The sequence below is a fragment of the Nicotiana tabacum genome, chromosome 10 (genome assembly GCF_000715075.1).
Source record: "Nicotiana tabacum cultivar K326 chromosome 10, ASM71507v2, whole genome shotgun sequence".
Classification (NCBI taxonomy): domain Eukaryota; kingdom Viridiplantae; phylum Streptophyta; class Magnoliopsida; order Solanales; family Solanaceae; genus Nicotiana; species Nicotiana tabacum.
This window is the reverse complement of record NC_134089.1, coordinates 8,383,649-8,409,795: the sequence shown is the minus strand read 5'-3', so window position 1 is coordinate 8,409,795 and position 26,147 is coordinate 8,383,649. Positions and strand designations below refer to the sequence as shown.

Sequence of the window (26,147 nt, the reverse complement as noted above, 5' to 3'; positions counted from 1 at the left end):
AAGCTAGGCTAGGATCCAAGATCAGAGAGATGACAAAAAGCCAAGTCCAGAGCTTCCTCGAATTGCGGTCCGAACAAGATTTGTGTGACTGCAAAAGATTATCTTGCAGCCGCAATCATACTATTGCGGACCGCAAAAAGAGTGCTTTGAGGCTGCAGTGCTAAATCTGCGGACCGCAGAAATATTGCCTCTAGTTCCTGACAAGATGAATAAACCTGCGGACCGCACATGGAATTGTGCGGTCGTAGAACCTCCAGAGGGGCATTTTTGTTCGAAATTTTCAGCCTTATATAAATAGAAGAGTTTCACGATATTAGGTCAAGTTTTCAATCTCTGAAGTACTGTAGCCATTTCTCTGTGCTGTTTTTAGGAAACTTTAGCTTCTTTTGGTGATTTAACATTAGATGTCTCTATTTTAATCTTTCAATATGATTTTTAGTATCTTTTCGTCTTTGTTTTCTTCTGCACCCACTATGAGTAGCTAGATTTTTACTAGGTTTGTGACCCAACCCTAGTGTGAAAACCTTATGGATGATTAATTTTATGCTTGTTTATGATTGGATGTTTATTTTTTAGCTTAGTGCATGCTTCAATTGTTGAATTGATGGTTGCAAACATTAATTCATGCCTATTTGACTTAGTCTCTTCTTGAGAAAGAGGGACATAGTCTAGGTTAACTTAGCTAACAATGAATTAGGTCAATTGAGAGATTGATTAACCTAGTTAAAGGGTTTAATCTAGAGATAGTAAAAACCCGACTTGAGCTCTTATCAACTGTTTGGTTGATACCCATTTGGTCTTGAGAAAGCCAAATTGGGCAAAACCACTCTCTAACCGAGAGGTATTGAGTGGGTAACGTACAGTGTTGTGAGCTATAATACACCCCAATCAACAAAACAAACATAAAAGTCTTTATCCCATTAGGCAAACACCTAGGTCATGGTCACAGCCCTAGGTCGTTTATACATTTGGAAAAACTCCCTAAAAATAATTATCTCTAGTTTTATGTCTTTAAAAACTCCCTTAATTTGCATAAAAGTCTTTATCTCATTAAGCAAATACCTAGGTCATGGTCACTGCACTAGGCCTTTTATACATTTGGAAAAACTCCCTAAAAATAATTATCTCTAGTTTTATATATATTTTTTGCATTCATTAGTTTAATTTTAGAAGTAGAAACAAAATCCTATTTGTGGAAGTGCAATCTAGCTACTTCACTTACTCATTCCGAATATATACTACTAACTCCCATCTTAGCTCCCTGAGGATTCGATCCCGACTCTTTGTTGGGTTTTATTATTGCGAACGACCGTGTCATACCTATTTAGAGGCGTGGATTTGGACGTGATCAGCCCCGTACCTGCCTCCAAAATGCCCAGATGCGACGCACCAGAACCAACTTGCCCAAAAACATGGAAACCATACGAAACTCGTCTGAAACACACCGGAGACCCCGTTCGAACTTACCAACAAGTTCCATAACATAACGCGGACCTGCTAGAGGTCTCAAATTACATCAAACAACATCAAAACTACGAATCACACCTCAAATCAAACTTAATGAACTTATGAACTTTAACTTCTACAACTCGCGCTGAATAATGACGTCAAATTTTGCATGCAAGCCCCAAATGACATAACAGAGCTATTATAACTCTCAAAATCAAAATTTGAGCCCGATATCCACGAAGTCAACTCCCAGTCAGACCTCTCAACCTTCCAAACCTTCGACTTTTTAATTTTCACCAAAATGCATCAAATCAACCTACAAACACAGGCTTAAGTCCAAAATCACCATACGAAGCTATTGGAATCATCAAAACACTATTCCAAAGTTGTCTTCACAAAAGTCAAACTTTGGTAAACTCTTTTCACTTAAGCTTCTAAGATAAGAATTATTCCTCCAAATCAATCCCGAATCAACCGAAAACCTAAGTCGATCACACACGTAAGTCATAATACATGATACGAAGATGCTCGAGACCTTAAGCCACCGAACAAGATGCCAATTCTTAAAACGACTGGGCAAGTCGTTATATTTTCCCCCTCTTAAACAAAAGTTTGTTCTCGAATGTGCCAAGAAACGTTCCAAAGTCATCAAATCATTGAATGAACTTACCATTCATATACTTGCGGGTGATCCCACATCACCCCAATCCACATAGGCCCGACAACACCATCTAAACTGAAAATTATTCCTTCCACCCACACTAATAAAACTTAGAACCAAAAATTTTCACCATCCGATCATTTTCCAAAGACCCAATTCCCACATCAACACACGGCATCAGCCTCAACCAGCTGTAAAAACTCATGCATACACCCACAAGGTACAATCAGATGATGTAACACATCACATATATGCCCATAACAACTTCTTTGACCATCATAGCTGCCCATAATCAAGTCCATCACCTGCAATTAACCTCATATCAGCTAGAACCCTATTTCAAACCTTCACAATACAGACAACGATGCAAGAAGCATGAAGATCCCATGACATTCACTTAAATCAACAAGTCACATCTAACTCCACCTAGGCGCACACCTCGCAAGCTAAAATCCAATAAGCACAATGCGAATATGACTGAATATAAAAAGAGAAACACACAAAAGAACTATCAAACAAGCCTGACAGGCACAACTCCCTATCATTACCATACTACTAATCAATTCCACAAGGGAAGATCAAAACATATGAACTAATCACAAGGATCTCATCCTAATATAACTCAACCGCGGCACATAGCCCGGTTCAAACATATCAAACCACATGAGAATGGGAGGCTCTCACCCTCAGCTCTGAATCACAAGTATAATACACATCACACCAACCGAAAACTTCCACTAACTCAATTCCGTAAACTAAAATCACAACACGTATCGGATTTCCCATATCGGTAGAGCACCTAAGTCACAAATCGTAACCAAACCAACCAGAAATCACATCAAAACCTATAGTAATTAGTAATAGAAAGTTCAATCTAGTCTTATAGGTATCAATGGTGAACAAAACAAAATAATAGACATGGGCTACCACTATAGAATCTCCCAACATAAGTAGAGTACAAAATCACGAAACTTACCCATATGTGAAGCAAGATAAGAGGACTCACCCTAATAAGCAGAACGAAATCAAAATAAGAATGATGCCCCTCTACAACAATCGAAACCATACATGTAACAACATCATCAGGTGTAGAAGCCTCAGCCCAGCCATAGAAAGCATATCAACGGGCCGGGTCGGGCCTCCCCCTCTTGGGCGCCCTTTACTCGCCTTACCTGCACCCCAAGCTGGCGGTGCATAGATATCAGCAACTGGAATGGAGCCCGTATCCTGAGTGCTCTGATGAAATTTGCCCCTCCCAAGTCTGGATAATCTCTCATGATATGCCTAGTATCACCACACTCATAACTACCCCTCTGCAGGCGTGGTTGCTCGTACTGAGTCTGTGCTAGATAAATGGAATAAATGTTGTAGGAACCCTGTACCGGTGGTGCACTAAAATATGACTGCCTTAAATGAGTACTCTGTCTAACTAGAGCACAACAAGTAGTATAAAGTGTGGACTGGACTAGCCGACTGCCCGAGGCTCCGACATAATGGGTCATAGCTGAAGAGTAGAATCCACTAAACCTTCCAGAACCTCGAGACCTCTTGATCTCCTTATCCTCCTTCTCCTTCACCCCGAATACGCTCTAACATCCTGGAAATCTCCACCACCTGCTGAAATGGAGTATTAGCCTCCAACACTCGATCCATGCTGAATCTAAGATCATAACTGAGCCCCTCAATAAATCTGTGAACTGCTCTCTGACTGTAGGAACCAAAAAAGGTGTATGACGGGATAACTCACTAAACCTAACGGCATACTCTGACACCGTCATGGTGCCTTGAAGAAGCTGCTCAAACTCTGAGCGTCACACATCCCGGAGGGTCTGGCGAAAAAACTCCCTCAAGCCCAAGTGGGTGGTGCTCCATCAGCTGGTCTACCCTCCTAATAAACCTGCCACTATTGATACGCTGCACCCGACTTCCGAAATATAGTGAAAGCAACTCTGCTCACCTCCACAATACCCATGGTGCGGAGAATACGATGAAACTTCTCTAGAAATCCATGTGCATCATCGGTAGTTGTGCCACTGAAAGTAGGTGGACTATACCTCTTGAACCTCTCAAGCCTCTCTTGCTCCTCCTCTGATGCCCCTGGCCGGACCTTTGGCTGAACCAGAATAATAGGATGTATTGGCACCACACCTAGAACCTGACCAATGTGAGCCTGCTGCTCTAGAGTACGGGCGGTAGAAGTCTAAGCTCCTCCTCCAATCTGCGAAGTAGTTGGTGCAACGGAGATCAATCCCGCCTGAGCAAATGTACCAAACATGCTCAGGAACCGCACTAAAGTCTCCTGAAATTTGGGTGTAACAACAGACGACTCAGGTGACTGTCCCCCAATCGGAGCTACTGACGGCTCCTCAACTGCACCTCTTGCAGGTGCTTTAGGTGCGGCACGTGCCCCTTCTCGGCCTCTACCTTGGCCCCGACCTCTCGTGGCTTTAGCAGGTGGTGCAGGTGTCTGCTCAGCTGATCCGGTAGCGCGTGTCCTCACCATCTGTGAGTGGATAGAGATACAAAGGTTCAAACTTTGAAATAAACAAATACATACGATAGGAAATAGTTCTGTAGCCTCTCGAAGATAAGTATAGACGTCTCTGTACCAATCCGCAAGATTCTACTAAACTTGCTCGTGACTCGTAGAACCTATGAATCTAGAGCTCTCTTACCAACTTGTCACGATCCAAAAATCCACTGCAAGCTCGTGATGGCACCTAGTCTCTAAGACTAGGTAAGCCGATTACTAACAATGATTAAGCCAATTTTAACAATGATAATTTGAAATAGAGTCTAATATGAATAGCAAAAGAAAAGCAGAATAAGCCTACGCGGCAATAATCATAACAACCTCCAAAGATTTAGTAATACAGAGTCACGAACTCTAGCTGAATACATGGAATGATCTCAAAGATTGAAATAAAATATTATTCAAATGACAAGCTGACAATACAATGTAAGGAAAGGACTCCAAGGGACTACGATGACCAAGCATCTCTATCTTAAATCCTCGCGATCAACAAGGTAACTCTGTCCGAGTCCAATATCTCCAATACCTGGCTCTGCACAAAAATATGCAGAAGTATAGTATGAGTACACCATGGTCAGTACTCAGTAAGTATCAAGACTAACTTCGGTAGAGTAGTGACGAGGTGCAAGTCGAGACACTCACTAGACAAAATAATTTGTGCAGTATATAAGTATAAATCTAATAAAGGAAGGCATGAATCAGTAAACGGCAACAAGAATTGACATGTGGTATAAACAGTAAAGCAATAAGAACACTGTGACAATACCATTGAAATCAAATAAGGAACACAAATGACAACCAATTAATCAAGTCATTCTAACACAAGTTTTGTAACGAAAATTTCCCGAGATACCCAATGTCATAGTCACAAGTCACAGGTCTCAACCCCATCATCATATACTCACGACACCTTGTTCCCAAATTTCAAATCACAACCGCACGGACAACTCACGTGCCAATATCTCAGTTCTCCCGGCATGATCACAGGTTCACATTCACAATCCGCCTGGCGTGGTCACAGGCTCACAATCACAATCCGTCTGGCATGGTCACGGTCTCAATACCAACGTGAAAATAGATAATACAAGAATACATGGGCATGATCAATAAATGTCAAGTTTCATACTCCTGGGCCAGTATAGGTTGTATGTATGGTGTATACTTGAGCGAGTGTACTACTGTAGCCCAAGTCAATAAGTAATATCAAAGGCACCGAGTAGCTCATCGAAGCAACAAAACAAATCACGAAAGGTGTATGACATACACAAGGAAAAGAACACTATCACGCGAAAATCATCAACACAATGTCCTCAAGCCATCACACATCATCCCTGACATTTATCACCCTTATCTCTCTGATAGCCACCTGTATTACTCCGCCCTAACAATATCATTAGCCATATGTATCACTCCGATAGCTACCTGTAACACTCCGTATAATAGCCATTCTTATCGCTCCGTCCGGACAATAACACAATAGCCATCCTTATCACTTAGTACATTCAACAACAGTGAGATGCCACCCTTATGCCCTGCATAACAATAACGGTAAAATGTCACCCTTATACTTCGCATAACAACTACCAAACCACACAACAATTCACAAATGCTAACATCACAATAACACGACATATCAACTCGTACCACAAGTGTCCATAGGCCACAACCTTTCCAAAGATCCAACAATATCAATATTGCCACAGCAAATAGCCCACAGCTCAAATACAATATGTATAGAATCTCAATAACAACAAAATGAATGGGAAAGTAACTCAGCAAGGAACAGCACCCCCTTTAAACATAACTTCAATAAAAGTAGATTAATGACTTTCGATAACCTCAATTCTAATTAATTGTGTAAAGATAAATTTGATAGTGAAAGTGTTTCCATGAAATGGCGAACTTCAGATTCTAATGTATAAATTAGGCTAACAATGAAAGAGATGGCACGATTTAGTACTACATCTAAATGCATGAGAATAACCTGGCAACACAAGGATATCGTGTAACAACAATTTCAACTAAGAGTAACTTAACAATAAAAGAAATCACACAATGATAAAAGTGGTAACAACTTCAAATAAAGCATATAAGAGCAAACTCGATAAGTAAAAAATGTGATAGGTAACGGCAATTTTAAATAAAGCATGTGATAGGAATACTTACTATTCGAGTTCGGAACCGAAATGTTATCTTTTTGAACTCAAAATACTTAAATAGGTGGGAAAAAAATTTAGTGACCAAAATATGTAAAACACAGTTATGAACCGCATTTTAAGGGACGTTTAAAAAGGCGTTTTACCTTTTCTGAAATCTAAACTGAAAAATGGTACTTTGACGAATGATGACTACGCAAGATGTCAAAACTAAATCTGAATTTGAAAAGTAAATCAGTATATAGGACAAATAAAAGTAAGTTACATTTGTTTTATAGATTTAAGTGTATTTTGGTTCCTTTAGAACATTTTATATACAATTTTACATTTATTTTGAAAAGTATAGAAAAATAATTATTTGGGAATTCAACAATTCTTTTTAACTATGATTATGTTTTACAATTTGTTTTTTAGAATACTGTTAACTATAAAATTTTGTGATTCATAATATTCCCTAAGATCCAAAAGAATGACGAGGTTCAGAGTACTATCTTCAATGCATTTTTGAATTAATTTAAATATCAATTTATTATTATTTTCTATGAAACTTATATATTTTAAAACTATGTAAAGTAGTATCAATAAAAATTGTTATTCCTTTATTTAAAAAAATCTTAAACAAAGAAAAGTATTTGACAATAACAAACAATGATAATAGTATTTTTTTAAAACTAGTTGATTGCTTTATATACTTTTTCACATTGTAATTTTATTTTTGAAAATTTTAGGAAGGGGTGTCTGAATTTATGGGTCAATTAGTTTTGTAGCTCCTTACAAATTTATTTTTAGGTTTATGACCCTAACTCTTTTTTTTTTTTACATATGTGAGATTTACTTTTACACGTAAGAGATTTGTCTTTTATACATAACAGATTTAAAAATGTTATTTTCTTACATTATAAATTTATAATTGTAAAGGTGCATCGAATATTCATCGTCTTGGAAGTGTTAAAGCTGCAGCTGATTTGACTGGTAGAAAGCTGGTATATGCTTTCTCATCTTAGCTATTAAATTTCTTGTTCATTGTGTTTTCACCATCTTCTAAAGTTGTTTGCCATATTTTCTTTCGTGCTTTTAGATTCAGACAATAATGCCATCTTTTAATAGGTATTTGTCGGCATGTCATTGAGAACATATCTTGACGCTGCATGGAAAGATGGGAACGCACCAATTGATCCATCAACTCTGGTAATGGACGTTGATAGTGTTTCTATTTTTCATCTCTCCTTTGACTGGAGACATACCTTTGATCCATCAACTTTGATGATGGAATTAACTAAGTTTTCTATTTATTCATCTCTCCTTGAGTAGGAGTACATTTCTTGTCTGCTTGCTTATGACACTAACATGCGTTTGATATGCTGGTTATGCCAAATTGCCAATTGACATGCCTAATTATGGAAAGCAACTGCTAGGCTAACTAGTCCATTTGTGTCTTCTACACCATAGATGTTAGCGTTCACTTATGGGATACGAAATACTCCATGACGAGAAGATAGTACAAGAATGTTATGAGTGTTAAGAAAATGGATCTAATTCAACGTCAAAAGCTAACACATGAGGCGAGGATTGCCCAAAACCATGTAAGGAGACAAAAACTTGTTCCCTCAACCAATATAGAACTCTTAACATCCCTTGTTACACCAAAGCGTGGACATTTGGAGCGTGGACAACAAATATGGATAGCAGATAGGGATGAGTCAGGTTCTGATACCATGTTAAGAAATGGACCTTCGCTAAACTCGACTCGACCTCAAAAGCTAGCTCATAAGATGATGATTGGTCAAGACCATATAAGGAGACAACAACCCATTTCCTCAACTAATGTGGAATTCTAGTATTGAAAATTAAATATTGCAAGGATTACAGATATGCAAATGTATTCAAGTGTTTGATTGATTCTATTGTGATAATTGCTTCCATTTAAAAGCTTAAGTTGTTAAAGAAATGACACTTTTATTTCTAATTACTTGTGTGACTACGAGTACACGTACATGAACCCAGTAAAGCTTATTCTATGAACATGTATTTCTTCCTAGCATTGCAGATTTACAGTCATAGTTTAATCATTCATACTATGTGCACGCGGTATCTTTTTTGAGGACCTGATATAATAATACGAGTATGAGGTATTTTTGCGAAATCAGAATGTTATGCTAAACAGCGAACGCAACCAAATCACACACTTTTTGCCTATCGGACTACTTAGCAATTCCTAATTAAGAAATCGCACTTCGCTTTATTGAGGTTCATTCGTCTTGTCGTGTTTCCTTGTTATCAGCTTATAGTGTGTTTGGTACGACAAAATGCATTTTTTTCAGAAAAGCTTTCCTTGATGAAACCATTTTCTGATATTTGGTTATGATATCTTCTGTAAAAATAATAACAACTATTCCTTCCTTTCCATTTTATATGATGGTGTTTGACTAGGCACGAAGTTTAAGAAAGAATTATTTTTTGAAACGTGTGGTCTAGAACAAGCCATATACATTTTCTGGCTTTAAATCATCTCATTATACAATGGATAGTTTGAAGTTAAATAATTTCTAAATATAGAAAGGTGTCATTTTTTCCGGGACAAACTATAAAGGAGGAAAAATGTTGTCGAATATGTACAGATGTCATTTTCATTTGAAATATCCCGACTCTTACTCAATATCACTTGCTTCAACTAACATTTAAACATTTTTGTCTACCTTTAATACTCAGAAATATCACCAATACACTATCTTTAAAACCATATCCTCCACCTTATATGATTACCAACCTACTTTTATATCCAACCACATACTAGAAGATGATCCAAACAAATATTTCTACAAGTAAAATATTTTCCTACTTACCAAATGCAGTCAACTTAGTTATAAAAAAAATGCAGTCAACTTTTCTCCAAGTGAGGTTTGAATAAACTGGCCATATTGCTTTGCCCAACTATTGTCTGACAAGAGAGGGAGGACAAAGGTAACTTTCAAGGCAAATTATATTTTTGCGATTACTGTCTAATCTGTGGAGCACATCAAAGTGTTTGTGGACATTAGGTTTTGATTCTGTAACAGTTCTAGCCTTCCTGCTACCTTGATTATTTAGTTGTCTACTGATTCTCACTCTCAGGGGAGATTATATGTATGTGATTACTGTCTCATATGTGGAGTGTCAGTAACCAGGTCTTACCTTCTAGCCCTGATCTCCACTTGAAATCTGATTCTAATTTCTTTCCCACTTATAAGCATACACATCTAATTACTGGTGAAAGTGGAGGATATTGATGCTTATGCCCCAAAAGGTTTGCTGATAGGGACAACAGGCTCTCAAGTAAGTGGCATTGCTGTTTCTGGTGGCTTTGCAAGCTTCGGTCACTAATTAAATAGCCTAAGTATGCTTCTTGTGTCAGGCTGAACCACGTGCTGCATTAAATCTTGCATCCTATGGCAGTAGTCATTCGCTCAAGTTGAACAAAGATGATATAATTTTGTATTCAGCCAAGGTATCCACCTATGTGCTGTTAAAGATTCCGGTTGATAAAACATTAACACTGTCTGGTTGTCCTTCCAAAACCAAACAAAAATTGGAAAGTCAAATAAACATAAAGAAAAGATGCAAATCAGGTCCCGTTTGTGATAAGGCACCACGAGGGGAAATTGACAGGAAAAGATCTTCATTTGTATACTTGCACTGTTTCCTTTGCTTGAATGACAAACAAGTCAGGGGAACAATATTTAGACGGGTCAACTGTTTTTTTTTACTCTTTATAAATTTATTTTTAGTTTTATGACCCTAACTCGTTTTTTTACATTTTACTACATAGGTTTATTTGATAGTCTGGTCCTAGCCTCGTCTCTACTTCGTCGAGATTAGGCTAGACACTTACCAGCACATGGGGTCGGTTGTGCTGATACTACACTCTGCACTATGTGCAGATTTCGGAGCAGCTTTTGGACCGTAGTGTGGAGGCTACCTTCAGTCCACGCGGAAATCCAAAGTAGACTTGCAGGCGTCCGCAGTCCCTGGCGTCTCCCTCTATCCCTATTTTCCTATTTCATTTCCCTTATATTCCGAAACAGTGTACTGTTTTTTCTTCAGAGTTTGTATGTAGAAATCTAAAAATATCATTTTCTTAAATTATAAATTGTAAAGGAGCATATGCACAAATAGCACCTGAATTTATACTGGGAATTAAATTCATTCATCCTTGTATTCAAAACTTTGTCAGTTTCTTTTAGAACAGAGAAAAGTATTAATTTTTCAAAAAAGAAGTTACTTGTTTTTAGTTGAATTAAAAAAGAAGCTACGAAATTTAAGAAGGCAAAAGGAAAATAAAGGTAGAGGAAATCCTATTATTTAGGCTTCACAATTGACCAAACTGACAAAATCTTTGATTTACCTCGAATAATTCTCCTAATTTTAAACACCAAAACAAAAAAAAATGACCATTTCTTTTTTCCTTTCCGTTGCTATCCATAATCCTAAAATACTGAATCCAAAAACACACAAACACACACAAAACTCCTTCAATTCAAAACCTCCAAATTAGGAATGGAATTAAATTTAATTGTAATTTCTGAACCGCGTTTTACATATTTTGGTTCCGGATTCCTTATTCCATCACAAGTATGTTATTATTAGAATGGAAAGTGTGACGTTATGATATCCGACTCCCTAATTTTTGTGGTGCTGATTACAAAGAAAAAGCTAAAATATGATACTGTCCATAATTGTCATTTTTTATTCTTCAAGGTGAACAAAACAATAGTATATGATTCCGACTACAAGAAGAAAAGGTTAAACATCTTCCCAATAATCGCAGAAAGCAAAGAAGGAAAGGCTGAACAGAAGTTGTTTGTACAACAACAATACTGTACCAATCTCTTTGATCTTTATATGAATCCTAAATCACAACTAGAAAAATAAAAAGTAGCGATTTGTAACTAAACAAAAAAATTGTCGCTAATCCTATTTAGCAGCGATTTAACGACAGATTATTAAGAATTTTTTTTGGCTACGCGTGATTTAACGATATATTATCGATGAAGTTCGTAGCCAATTCTACTTTTTTTTCTTTCTTTCTTTTGCAGCGAATATTCAATTCTCTAAGTATTGTATTTATTTTTACATGTAATTTCTAATATACTTGAAAAATCAGCTGTCAAATCTGAAATAATTCAATGCAAGATTTTGTGATTCGAAAAATGAAGCCGTTGGTGTGATTTTATGAGTCAATCTCATAACAAAAACGTGATGAATATATCTAAGTCCTAAGTTTCCTTCTTTTGTTGCGACTATGACCACAAGGAGAAAGGTGAAGGATAATTTTCAACAAAATGCCAATAAACATATAGTTTCGTGATGCTTTTCACTTACACCAAAAAGCTAAGGTATGGGATTTAGGGGGGGGGGACCAAAGCATTAAAAAATTAATTTAGAATATTCGATGACAATAACATATTCAGTGTAATTACACAAGTGGAGAAAAAAATAAAAAATAGTCAGATTTACTATTGGTAATTGAAAAAATAGCCGCAGTTTCAAAATTAATTGAAATTTAGTTATTTTTTCATGCAAAGATAAAATCTGAACAAAAACACCCTTAAAATCCGGAAATATTCCAGCATAATATGCTGGAGTTCGAAATTTTTTACATATGAGCTTTCTGTAAGCATAAACTATAATTCTACCAGGATCTTGAACATGATAATCTTACATGTAATCGTCATAGAAAACATACCTGAAGTGGAATCCATTATCTTGAAGCAGAAGCGTTAATCGGTAAATTAGTTTCTCGCCTCTTGCCCTAGTTTTTGTTACCGCCGCCTTTAGTGATGGAAGAAAGAAATAAAATACGGTAACCCTAATGGGTGGGGAGAAGACCAATTTATAGAGGTTCTCACTTAATCTGGTACGTCCATCAAGTAATCAATTAGACGGATGAGATTTGATAATTAATTAAATATTAATTATGGGCCTTAAACCTATTGGACCACATACACGTAGGAAAAATAGCTTACATTCTCCTACTTGGCCCAATAATCACATAATATTAATATTTAATATAGGAACATTAATTGCGCATAAACAAATCTCTTCTATAATGTCCATCATAAATACCATAATACGATAAACTACTAAATGTGAGTTATGGCGGTTATATATAATTTGTCTATATACTCCCTTTCATATGCTACAACATTAGCAACTCATTGTACCAGGTCCATAAGCTATAAAATATTATGGTCCACACTAATATCTCATTTAGTCTTATCCTGTAATATCTCAAAACAATAATGTGTACATCATTATGAGAAACAGGAAATCACTAATGTATATCAGAAACACATAAATGAGCTCAGAGTGTCAAAATATCATAAATACATCAATCATAAATACAGCCAAGACCCATTCTGTGTACATGTTCTTTAAATATCTTTGGCTATAAACCTTTCGTTAACGGATCTGCAATCATGAGATCAGTTCTAATATGCTCAAGTGACACTCTTTGTTTCTGAACTTCTTCCTTGACGGTAAAGTACTTTAATTCCATATGTTTGGCACCTTTGGAGTACTTATCGTTCTTGGAGAAGAATACTGCTGCAGAATTATCACAGTAAATTTTCAGCGGCTTGGTAATGGTGTCGACAACCTCAAGTCCTAAAATAAAGTTTCGCAACCATAATGCATGAACTGTGGCCTCAAAACATGCCACAAATTCTGCTTCCATCGTGGATGTAGCAATGACAGACTGTTTGGCACTCTTCCACGATATTGCTCCTTTAGCTAATTGGAACAAATAATCAAACGTGGATTTTCTAGTGTCAATACATCCAGCAAAATTTGAATCCGAGTATCCAACAACTTCCAAATGCTTGGATCTCCTATACATGATCATGTAATACTTCGTTCCTTTTAGGTACCTCAAAACTTTCTGTGCAGCTTTCTAATGATCAATTCCTGGATTACTTTGATATCTTCCCAACATTCCGACTACAAAACTAATATACGGTCTTGTGCAAGTCTGAGCATACATCAGACTACCAACAATAGAAGAGTAAGGAATTGATTCCATTTCTTTTCGCTCTACATCATTCTTAGGGCGTTGCATGAGACTAAATTTGTCCCCCTTTTGAATTGGAACAATTCCCGCTAAACAATTGTTCTTATTGAATCTCACTAGAATTCTTTCGATATAGCCTTTCTGAGACAATCCCAATAATCCTTGTGATATATCACGTAATATTTATGTTCCTATCACATAGGATGCCTCACCCATATCTTTCGTTTCAAAATTCTTAGAGAAAAAATCTTTAGTCTCACGCAATATGCCTAAATTAGCAGCAAGTAGAATATCATCAACATATAGGACTAAAAATATAAACTTGCTCCCACTAATCTTTTGGTATATACACCGACCAACGGTATTTTTCACAAATCCAAAAGATGTTATGGTATCATTAAACTTTATATACCATTATCGTGAGGCTTGTTTAAGTCCATATATTGACTTCTTCAGTTTACACACCATTTGATCTTTTCCTTTAGTTTCGAAAACCTCTGGTTGGTCCATATAAACTTCCTCCTCGATATCTCCATTAAGAAAGTGTTACGACCCGGATTTCCCACCTTCGGGAGTCGTGATGACGCCTACTAATGTGAGATAGGCAAGCCAAACCTTTGATCTTATTACTTCATTAACCGATTGTTCCTTTAAAACAAAAATAATACGATAACATGAAAACAGCGAAACTTTAAATAATTAAGCGAAAGATAACAATTAAATATCTGAAATCTACATCTATTACAACTCTTAAAACCTAAAGCACCCAAAACCTGGTGTCACAGTGTCACAGACTGTCTAAGATTGCTACATACAAAGTTTGAAGAAATAACAGTACACTGTTTCGGAATATAAGGGAAATGAAATAGGAAAATAGGGATAGAGGGAGACGCCAGGGCCTGCGGACGCCTGCAAGTCTACCTTGGATCTCCGCGTGGACTAAAGGTATCCTCCACACTACGGTCCAAAAGCTGCTCCGAAATCTGCACATAGTGTAGAGTGTAGTATCAGCACAACCAACCCCATGTGCTAGTAAGTATCTAGCCTAACCTCGGCGAAGTAGAGACGAGGCTAGGACCAGACTACCAAATAAACCTATGTAGTTATATAATATACAGCGGAAAGTAAAGCAGAATAAACAGATAAAGATGGGAAGGGAAAACATGCTTCGGGGAAAACAGGTAAAACAGAATATCAAGAGAACTATAAAGGAATCAAAATTCAACCACTAACAAGAATAAGGAAAACAAAGGCAGATTTCACTTTCTTTTCACATTTTGTTGTAGGCGTGCAACCCGATCCCATTTCCTGTATCTCGTGGCAGGCGTGTCACCCGCTCCCATTTCATTTATCTCGTGGCAGGTGTGTCACCCGCTCCCATTTCATTTATCCTGTGGTAGGCGTACCACCCGCTCCCATTTCATTTATCTTGTGGTAGGTGTATCACCCGCTCCCATTTCACTATATCTTGCGGTAGGCGTACTACCCGCTCCCATTTCATTATATCGTGTGGTAGGCATACCACCTGCTCCCATTTCATTATATCTTGTGGTAGGCGTACCACCCACTCCCATTTACAACCAACAATAATCACAGGGAATTCCGGCAAGGGAACAAGAGTAATATAACAACTTCCCGGTATGAGAACAATGATATTTCAATAACATCCCGGCAAGGGAATAATACTATCAAAACAAACATCCCGACAAGGGATCATTAATATCAAACAAATATCCCAGCAAGGGAACAATGGTGATAATAACATATGAAGTGCAATAAATTACAACGGAGTAATAACAATTATAATACAAGACTCACGGGCATGCTTGACACCAATGTATAGATACTCGTCATCATGCCTATATGTAGTACTCCACATTTATCATGTATCAAATAAGACACAACTCTTAATCCCTCAAGCTAAGGTTAGACCAAACACTTACCTCGATGCCACGAACATAATTCACGATTCAACTATAGCTTTACCCCTTGATTCCACCACTAATTCGCTCGTATCTAGTCACAAGTTACTTAATTACGTTAATAAATGCTAAATGAATCAATTTGAATGCATGAAAATGAATTTTCCAAAGTTTTACTCAAAAAGTCAAAAACCGCCCCGGGCCCACATGGTCAAAACCCGAGGTTCGAACCAAAACCCCACTACGCATTCCCCCACGAACTCAAATATATAATTTATTTTGAATCGGACCTCAAATTGAGTTTCAAATCCCCAATTTTTGAAAAACCTAGGTTCTACCCAAAACACACAATTTCCCCCATGAAAATCATTGATTTTGAGTTGAAATCATGTTAAAAGTTGTTAATGATTGAAGAAAACGAGTTAGAAATCACTTACCAATGTTTTGGAGAAGAAAGGTTATTTGAAAAATCGCCTCTTATATTTTTGGGGTTTTCAAAAATGAAAAATAACTGAAAATCCCATTTTAATATACCCCTCTCAGACCCCCAGTGGAGACCGCACAAAATCGACTGCGGCCTCACAGCCCTTCCTGTGGACTGCAGTGAAATGCTTTAGTATTTTGTCTATAACTTTCTCTACAGATGCCCAAATTGTGATTTCCTTATCTTTCGGAAAACTAGACACTAAGGGCTACAACTTTTGTTTTTGAATCATCTTAAATTTCCTTGTAGATCAAAAGATATAGGCTTCCGAAGTAGGACCAGTGAAATGTTCTTCCCCGCGGACCGCACAGAATCTAGTGCGGCCGCAGAGCCTCACCGCGGTCCGCACAAAATCCAGTGTGGCTGCACAATCCCCTCAGCGGAAGCATTCCTTTTTGTGCGGACCGCACTGGTCTGTTCAGAGGCCTTCCACTTCTCTAAACCTGCAACAACTATGTTTTTAAGCCTAAGACATCCCGGAACCTACCCGAAGCTCACCCGAGCCCTCGAAATTCCAAACCAAGTGTGCATACTAACTCAAAAACATCATATGGACCTACTCATCTGATCACATCATCAAAATAACATGTAAAATCATGAATTAAACATCAAAACTCAACATTTTCATCAAGAACTCTCAAAGTTCATAACTCTTCAACCGGAAGTCCAACTCACGTCAAATAAACTTCGTTTTCCACCAAATTTCACAGTTATCGTTCAAATACTATAACAAGTTTATACCGGGCTCCGAAACCAAAATAAGGGCCTGATAACAATGGTTTCAGATATTAATTCTTTTCTTTATTTCTTAGATAATTTAGTAAAACAATTTCTTTCAAAAATTGATTTATAAGGCTTGGGACCTCAGAATTCATTTTCGGGCATACGCCCAAGTCCCATATTTTACTGCGGACCTCCTGGGATTGTCAGAACATGGATTCGGGTCCGTTTGCTAAAAATGTTGACCAAAGTCAACCATAATCAAATTTTTAACTCTAAAATTTCTATTTCTTATATTTTCACATAGAAGGCTTTATGGATATAGGTCCGGACCACGCACGTAAATCAAGGTGGGGGTATAAGGGAGGTTTTTAGGTCTTGAAATACTGAATTCACTTGCAACACAAGTGATGACCTTTTGGATCATCACAGAAAGGCAGTTTTCACATCTATTTGGTGTAACTCTAAATCATAATGATCCACCAAAGCCATAATAATTCTTAACGAGTCTTTCTTTGAGACCGGTGAAAAAGTCTCTTTATAATCAATGCCTCCTTTCTGAGTATAACCCTTGGCAACAAGTCGGGCTTTGTATCTCTCAATATTGCCATTTGAATCGCGTTTGGTCTTAAAGACCCATCTACACCCGATTCTTTTAGAGCTTTCTCGCAATTCAATAAGATCCCAGACTTTATTGTATTCCATGGATTTGAACTCTTCCTGCATGGCATCAATCCATTTGTCAAACTTATTACTTTCTATGGCTTATGAAAATGAAACCAGATCCTTATTAAGACCAATGTCAAAATCTGACTCTTGCAAATAAACCACGTAATCATCCGAAATAGCCAATTTTCTAACTCTTTGAGATTTTCTTAATGGCATTTCTTGTGGTTCATTTGTGTCAGATATTTGCGAGTTAGTTTTTTCATGAAGTGTTTCATCCAAATATTGCTCGGTGTTGTCAAAGTGTTCTTCAACAACTGAAACAATATTTGGTATTTGTGTGGAAGTAGGCACATTTCTGGGTAATAGAATATTGACCCTCACCTCTTTAATTTCCACACTTTGCTTTTCAACACTCCCACTAATTTCACCATTCTCAATGAATCTTGCATTACCGGTTTCAACAATTCTCGAACTATGGTTTGGACAGTAAAACACATACCCTTTAGATTTCTCTGGGTAACCAATAAAGTAAGCACTTACTGTTCGAGAATCTAATTTCTTTTCTTGTGGATTATAAACTATATCTTCCACTAGGCAACCCCAAACATGCAGGTGCCTTAAACTAGGTTTTCTTCCTGTCCACAGTTCAAAAGGGGTCTTTGGAACTGCCTTACTAGGAACCTTGTTTAATAAATATACAGCAGTTTTAAGAGCATACATCCACAATAATTTGGGTAATGAGGAATTACTTATTATGCTCCTAACCATATCCATAAGTGTTCGATTGTGCCTTTCTGTAACACCATTTTGTTTAGGTGTTCCTGGCATAGTATATTGTGCACATATGCCACATTCCTCGAGGAACTTTGCAAATGGACCTGGACATTGTCCTGACTCATTATATCTTTCATAATATTCACCACCTCTATCTGACATAATGATTTTCACCTTTTTATCTAATTGTCTTTCAACTTCATTAACAAATACCTTGAGAGCATCTGTTGCTTGAGATTTTTCTTTCAGCAAATAGATGTATCCATAACGTGAAAAATCATCGATAAAAGTGATAAAATATTTCTCTCCACCAAAAGATGGAACATCAAAGGGTCCACAAATATCGGTGTGTATAATTTCAAGAAACTGGATGCTTCTTGTGGCACCTTTCTTACTATGTTTGGTTTGCTTTCCCTTAATGTAATCCAAACATATAGTAAGATCAGTAAAATTTAGATTCGGAAGAATCTCATTCTTTACTAATCTTTCTAACCTTTCTTTGGATATATGACCCAAACGTCTATGCCACAAGTAAGCAGAACTTTCTAGTGAACTACGTTTAATTCCAACATTATGTTGAACAGTAAGAAGGGATTCAGAAAAAAACAATATCGAGTTTCAATTTATATAAACCATCACTAAGAAAACCAGAACCATAAAAAATAGCATTCTTATATAAATTGAAACATCCATTTCCAAACTTTAAATCAAATCCAGAAATATCAAGTCTTGAAAGAGAAATCAAATTCCTAGAAACCGAAGGTACATAAAGAATCTGTAATAGATCAAGGTGACGTCCAATCTCCATGATCAAACGATAAGTCTCTATGCCTTCAATTGGAGCCTTCATACGATTTCCCATGAACAAAAAATCCTTATTTGGATTTGTAGTTTGGATCGTAAGGAATCCCTGCAACGTAGTAGATACATGAGCAGTTGCACCAGAATCAAGCCACCAAGTATTATTAGGAACTTCTACTAAATTTGATTCGAAACATACAAAAGCACTAATTGTACCTTTCTTTTCGAACCAAGCTTTACGTTTCAGGCAATCTTTCTGATAGTGTCCTTCCTTGTTACAAAAACGACACGTATCTGCCTCATGTTCCTTGTTAGCATCCTGTTGAGCTTTAGCAGGTACTTTCTTCTTCTTGAACTTGTTGGCCTCACTTTAAGTCCTTTACCAGCTCATTGACCCATGAGGTTGATTGAATGACTTCCTTGTTTCTTAAGTCTTGACTCCTCCTGAGTAAGCATACTGGACAATTCACTAACATTCCACTTATCCTTAATAGTGTTATAGTTAATTTGAAAAGGTCCATACTCAGAAGGTAACGAGTTCAGAATAACCTGAACCAAGAAGGAGTCATCCACTTTCATCCCCAAGGTCCGAAGTCTTGCTGCAATGTTAGTCATCTCGATGATATGGTTTTACATACTACGCAAACCATCAAACTTCATGGTCGTGAGTTCAGCCATTAGTGTACCAGCAAGAGATTTATCTGCAGAACGAAAATGTTCTTCCACAAACTTCAGGTATTCCCTAGCACTTTCTGTTTGTGGAATAGTACTCTTAATGTTATTAGCAATATTCACTCGCATAAACATAAGGCTTAGCATGTTAGAACATTCCCATGCTTTATGGAAAGATTTCTCATCCGCACTGCTCGAATCAGTAATGGCAGCGGGCTTATCATTCAGCAGAGCCAAGTCAAGATCTATCACACCTAAGTGAAACTGGACTTGTTCATGCCATTCAGAGAAGTTCAATCCGTTGAACACAGTAACAGACGAAACAAACGAATTAAAAGGAATAGCTACAAAATAGATAATACATGCTCACAAATCAATATGGATTCAACAAAATAGTTAAAGTATATCGCAGTTCTCCTTTGGGTAAATACTACGATACACTATCATAATTTAAATGTCATTTAGTTTTTAATAGGTAATTAAATATTTTTAACCAAATATATATGCCATCTTTGGACATACAATATATATTTGACTGAGAATATTAATTTACCTCATCATATTCACTATTCATAGAATATTTGATTCACCTTTGGGTAAATTCTTAAGTTCTAGAAATAATGAAAATTTATTTTGTCCACTAATTTTTAATTATAGGCATTTCATTAATTTCATGGATAAACTATAATTTTATGTATGCATAATTTCTTAAACATACTAGTTTGGCCACTTTGGTGACGAACAAACTATATGAACATAATTGCGCACATAAAATAAATATCAGAATATTTTATGCATGTGAATATTTTAGACATTCTAGTTTGATCACTTTGGTGACTAGCAAACTATATGAGCATTAATACACGCATAAAATAAACATAAATTTGATGTATGTATAAATATTAAACATTCTAGTTTGATCACTTTAGTGATTAACAAACTATATAATTTTAAGGCACATACATCAATTATTATACAATACCATAATCACAATCAATACAATGAAAGATTTACGTGCAATTACTGCATTCCAAAAACTTTTAGGAATAAAATATTATCATTGAAGTGGTCCAAAATATACTAAGATTGCATGTGTCCATAAGGTGAAATCGCAAGTCATCTTTGTTTAAAAATCACTTTAGTAAGCCAATATGTTGGGGAAAAAAGATGTTGCTACATGTAAACATATGGTTTATGCCTAATTTATATTTATAATTCCACAAAAGCACAAAACTTCAAAGGTTGCCGTTCTCGAAAAGTAGAGACCAAACTCTTTCATAATTTTTGTCAATTACACCCTCTTTCTAATTACTCCATAATCTTAAAAGTAACTAAGAATTAGAGTTCAGCATTATTTTCCACGAACAGAATTTAACGATCATGATAATTATTTAAACTATGATTCATAATTGCCGAAGGCAGCACATGATGTTTAAACAACTACGCATTCATAATTAGTTGTGACGAAGATTATCTGTTCAAGCAATTCAGACCCTGATACCACATGTAAGCATAAACTATAATTCTACCAGGATCTTGAACATGATAATCTTATATGTAATCGTCATAGAAAACATACCTGAAGCGGAATTCATTATCTTGAAGCGGAAGCGTTAATCGGTAAATTGGTTTCTCGCCCCTTGCCCTAGCTTTCGTTACTGCTTCCTTTAGTGATGGAAGAAAGAAAATAAAATACGGTAACCTTAATGGGTGGGAGAGGACCAATTTATAGAGGTTCTCACTTAATCTGGTACGTCCATCAAGTAACTAATCGGACGGATGAGATTTGATAATTAATTAAATATTAATTATGGGCCTTAAACCTATTGGACCACATACACGTAGGAAAAACAGCTTACACTTTCATCATAATGTGCTGGCCTGCTGGGGTTCCAACCCAATATGCGAGAAGTTTATATGTAGGAGCTTCATAATCCAGCATATTATGCTGGTACTTTCCACATTTCAGCAAAACAATGGCTATTGTTCAATGACTTTGCAAACAATGACTATTTTTTGATTATCAGCCCGAAAACTGGCTAGGTAGACTTTACTCTCTGCCTTGTGAATGTAGAGGGACAGTTTTCAATAGACCCTCGGTTCAAGGAAAACATAATTACAACAGTTATGACAAAGAAATATGAAAAATAATATAATCGAAGCAAAATAATCAACAAATAGTGATAGAAACATAAGAATAAGAAATACGATAATAACACTCGTACTGTAGATATGGAAAGTAAATTTAGAAAATGTTGCTCTTCATAATTACTTTCTCTTCATAAAAAATACTCCTCTACTTTATGAAATATTTTTATTTTATTCTCTTTTATATTTTTAGAGATATTCATATTCTTACTATTATCAAATTGTCTCGTACCATTTTTATAAGTAAAAAAGGATGAATATGGACTTTTCTTCTGAAGTATTTTGACACACAAGATCCACCCAGAGTCGACATTGGAGCTTTATTAAACTTAATGGTACTTTCAAAAATAATTAATATTAATGACAAATAAAAATAATAATTAATTCTATCTTAATTCTCTAAAATGACAAGTATTTTGGATCAAACTCTTTTAGTAACCATGACAAAAGGGGAGGGGGGGGGGGGGGGGTAACGGAGAAAGTATTGTATATCAAGAGCCACTTCGGTTGCAATGTGGTCTTATCACTTCAATAGGTAACATTTTTTCACGAAAGAAATAAAATTAAATCTTTTAAAACTCGTATTGGTTATGCAACAAGTATATTTTATTCTAAATTTTTCCTTTTTGTAAGATGGTGGGCTCATAACTAAGGGAAATAATGTCATAACAAGTTTTTCTTTTAATTATATGGTATTTGAAATCTACTAGTTGAATTAATTCAGCATTTCATAGGATCCATGTAAAAGAAAAACGTTCTCTACTAAGAATTTATTCATCCCCGAAAATGTCATGTCAAGTTAATATCAATTTTCACCTTCTGAAAAGACAAGAACCATTCATTTTGCCCCCACTTCCCACAACAAGGAAAATTAACCTAAATAGTAGTCCGCCCAATCACTTAAACTTAAAATAGCCGATTGATGTATATTATATAAATAATTATATATAATATGTATATAAATAAGTATATTAGTGTATAATCCATATATACCGACTAGAAAAAGTAAATAATGAATATAACTGACTATTTGTGTAAAGGTATCTTCCAATAATCCATTTATACATATAATCTTAGAACCTGAAGATCTTAAGGAAAAAGTTGCCCCACCATTTACTTTCATTACAAAATATCACGCGTTTACACATTGAACTAAAGTTGGAGAAGAAAAGTTGTGGAAAAAAACAATTGAAAAAGTAGAAACACTTAAAAATATAGCCAAAAAAATTCAACACTAAATAAAGATGCTATTGCATACATATAGCCTTTTTGGCCAAGCTTCTCCAAGCCGAAAAGCATGTTGAAGTGTTTGGCCAAGCTTTTAGGAGGAAAAAAAAGTACTTTTGAGGAGAAGCAGAAACAGAAGCAGAAAAAAGTAGTTTCTTCCCAAAAATACTTTTTTGAGAAGCACTTGTGAGAAAAATACACTTAGAAGCACTTTTTAAAAGTTTGTCCAAACACTAATTACTGTTTAGAAGTGCTTTTCAAATTACTTAATCAAACACAAACAGCTTCTCACCAAAAGTATTTTTGAAAAAAAAAAACACTTCTCAAAATAAGCTGATTTTTCCAACTTGTTCAAACATGCTATATATCACATGCCAAAAAATGTTAAATATCATAGCCATAAGGAATTAGATTCCCACAAAAGCACAACGAAGGAGGGATGAAGGTAGTGCTAAGAGACTATTGAGTGGTCAAAAAGCAAAGAAAACCACTATTTTACATGACAAAAAGATAGCTTAAAGCAAACACATAGGTAAAGAATCTAAACATAGCTTTATATTGTTCTAACACCATTTGTTCACAATGTTACAACCTACCAAAAAATCCACTAATAAAAACTTGATATTCCATTTCATTTCTTGGAAAAACTTTGAGTTTTTCTATAGAATTCCAATTCAAAAACATGGAAAACAATAGCACAAAGGTGGAAATGATAAAGCCAATATTTCTCAAAGCTGGAATTCCTATAGCCATAACTTTGGCGGGATATATTATTGCCAAAATCACAACAAAAAGAAGCTCAATTTTCATACCTTCAACAAATCAAGAAAATTCTCAAGAAATTATAACCAATCAATATGATATCTCAAGAGATGAAGTTAGCCTTAATCAAAATCTTGATTATTCAGAATATGAAGATGATCATTCTTCTACACATACCATTTACAAAGATTCATCAGAAAGTTTTCTTTTTCAAGATAAATGCAAATTTGAAGAAGATTTGCTAAGCTTAAGAAGGCAAACGGGCGATATCGAAGAGAGGGAATTTCAACTAGAGGCCAGATTTCAAAAGTATAGCCACTTGAAAGATCAAGAAATTGCACTTATGGACATGCAAAACAAGTTGATATTAGAGATCAATAAAATTGAGTTCTTTGATAAGGAAATTACACTAATGGAGGGAGAAAACCAAAGATTTCAAAATATGGTAATTGAATATTTGAGAATTATAGAACTTCTTGATTTGTCACAATCAGAAAATAGATTGCTTCACAAAAAGGTTAAGAAGCTTTTGAAGAAGATCAAAGAACATTCACAAGTTATAGAGGAACATAACTTTCAACTTGAAGCTAAGGAAACAGAAATTTCAAGAAATGAAAAAGGGCTAGAAATGAAAGATCATATTATCAAGAAAATGGAATTAGATATTCAAGAGCTGAAAATGGCTATTGAGAAATTGCAAGAGGAGAAGACTGAACTACAGAGAAAGCTAGAATTGGGAGAGAATTCAAATCCATCCAAGGTAAGTATTTTTCTATAAGCCTATTCATAGTTTATTGCAAACTCATAAACTAAAGGGATTGTTACAAAAATAGCCGGTCAAATTTACTATTTACTATTTTGAACCGGTATACATAAATTATATATTGACTATACACAGTCATACAATTATTATATATGAATTATACATGTATTACATATTCGCTGGTTATTTCTAGTTTAAGATTAAGTGGACGATTATTTGGGTTAATTCTTTCTATATAATGGAAAAATAGCTCAAGTAATACCTACATATTAAAAAAAAAAAATTAAAAAAATGTGGCCTCAAAAAAAGCAAGTAGGCTGCCACATTTATAATATTATCGTGCAAGTATAGTCACATCAGCAACTCACTTTACATAATATCCACTTGGCACCAGTTAGATAAATAACTCAACTTACATAATATCTATTAACTTGGTATTTTTTCGGCATTTCTTATATTTCATGCGCTATATAGGCATAATGGAGTTATTTTTGTGCTATAAAAAACTAGTTTTGCTTCGGTACAATAAACTGAAAGTTAGATGACCATCCACGAAATTAACCCGCCTATTCATTACATGCATGAGATTGTGAATACATTTTTGAAATGTTCTTTATTTTGCAGAGTAATGTGGAAGTGGTAACAATAGAAGATTACAAAGAATTGGCAAAAGAACTTCAGCAACTGGAGAAGGATAAAGCTACTGAAGACAAAGAATTAATATACTTAAGGTGGTGCAATGCATGTTTAAGGCATGAATTAATGAGGAGGAATCAAGAACAAATAGAACAAGAGAAAAACCAAAATCAAGAATTGAATTTGGGAGAAGAAAATACAGAAATTATAACAGAATTTGTACCAAAACATGAGTTAATTATGAGGAGGAGTTCATCAGTGGGACACAATGAATCTTGCTTAAGTTCACCTATTAATGGAAGTCATTCAAATGATCATTCCAAAAGGAGAAAATTAATACAAAAGTTCAAGAAATGGGTAGAAGGAAGTGATAAAATGAAACATGAAACTAATTGCTTTAAAAGGCATTCTGTTTCTGATTATACTGAAGAATTAATGATTCCTGCTAGAAAGTCATGTTCTAGTGCTTAATTATGTGTATTTGTAATTCCTTCATGATTTGATTAACATATGTAGCTCCAAACTAATAAAAATGACACAAAACTTGTTGATTCTCTTTAAATGCATTCTGAGATCAGGGGCGGAGGTAGCATATAAGCTATAGATTCTGGCGAACTCTGTAGCTTTTGGCTCGAACCTTGTATATGTATTAAATATATACTAAATATGTATAAATACTAAATCTCGAACCCAATAACACAAATAGTCGATGTTGTTTAGTGATA

General features: G+C 35.6%; 2 protein-coding genes across 2 annotated transcripts; one reads left to right on the top strand and one right to left on the bottom strand.

Moving 5' to 3' along the window:
* Window positions 1-19,844: 19,844 nt before the first annotated feature.
* Window positions 19,845-21,481, bottom strand: LOC107788343 (uncharacterized). The gene is made up of 2 exons (XM_016610021.1): window positions 21,466-21,481; window positions 19,845-20,230 (listed from the first exon to the last, which is right to left on the bottom strand). The coding sequence occupies exons 1-2, from the start codon at window positions 21,479-21,481 to the stop codon at window positions 19,845-19,847; spliced, it is 402 nt and encodes a 133-aa protein (XP_016465507.1).
* Window positions 21,482-23,796: 2,315 nt separating this feature from the next.
* LOC107788348 (uncharacterized) lies at window positions 23,797-26,147 on the top strand. The gene is made up of 2 exons (XM_016610025.2): window positions 23,797-24,783; window positions 25,411-26,147. Exons 1-2 carry the CDS (start codon window positions 23,944-23,946, stop codon window positions 25,891-25,893), a joined length of 1,323 nt encoding a protein of 440 aa, XP_016465511.1. The 5' UTR covers window positions 23,797-23,943; the 3' UTR covers window positions 25,894-26,147.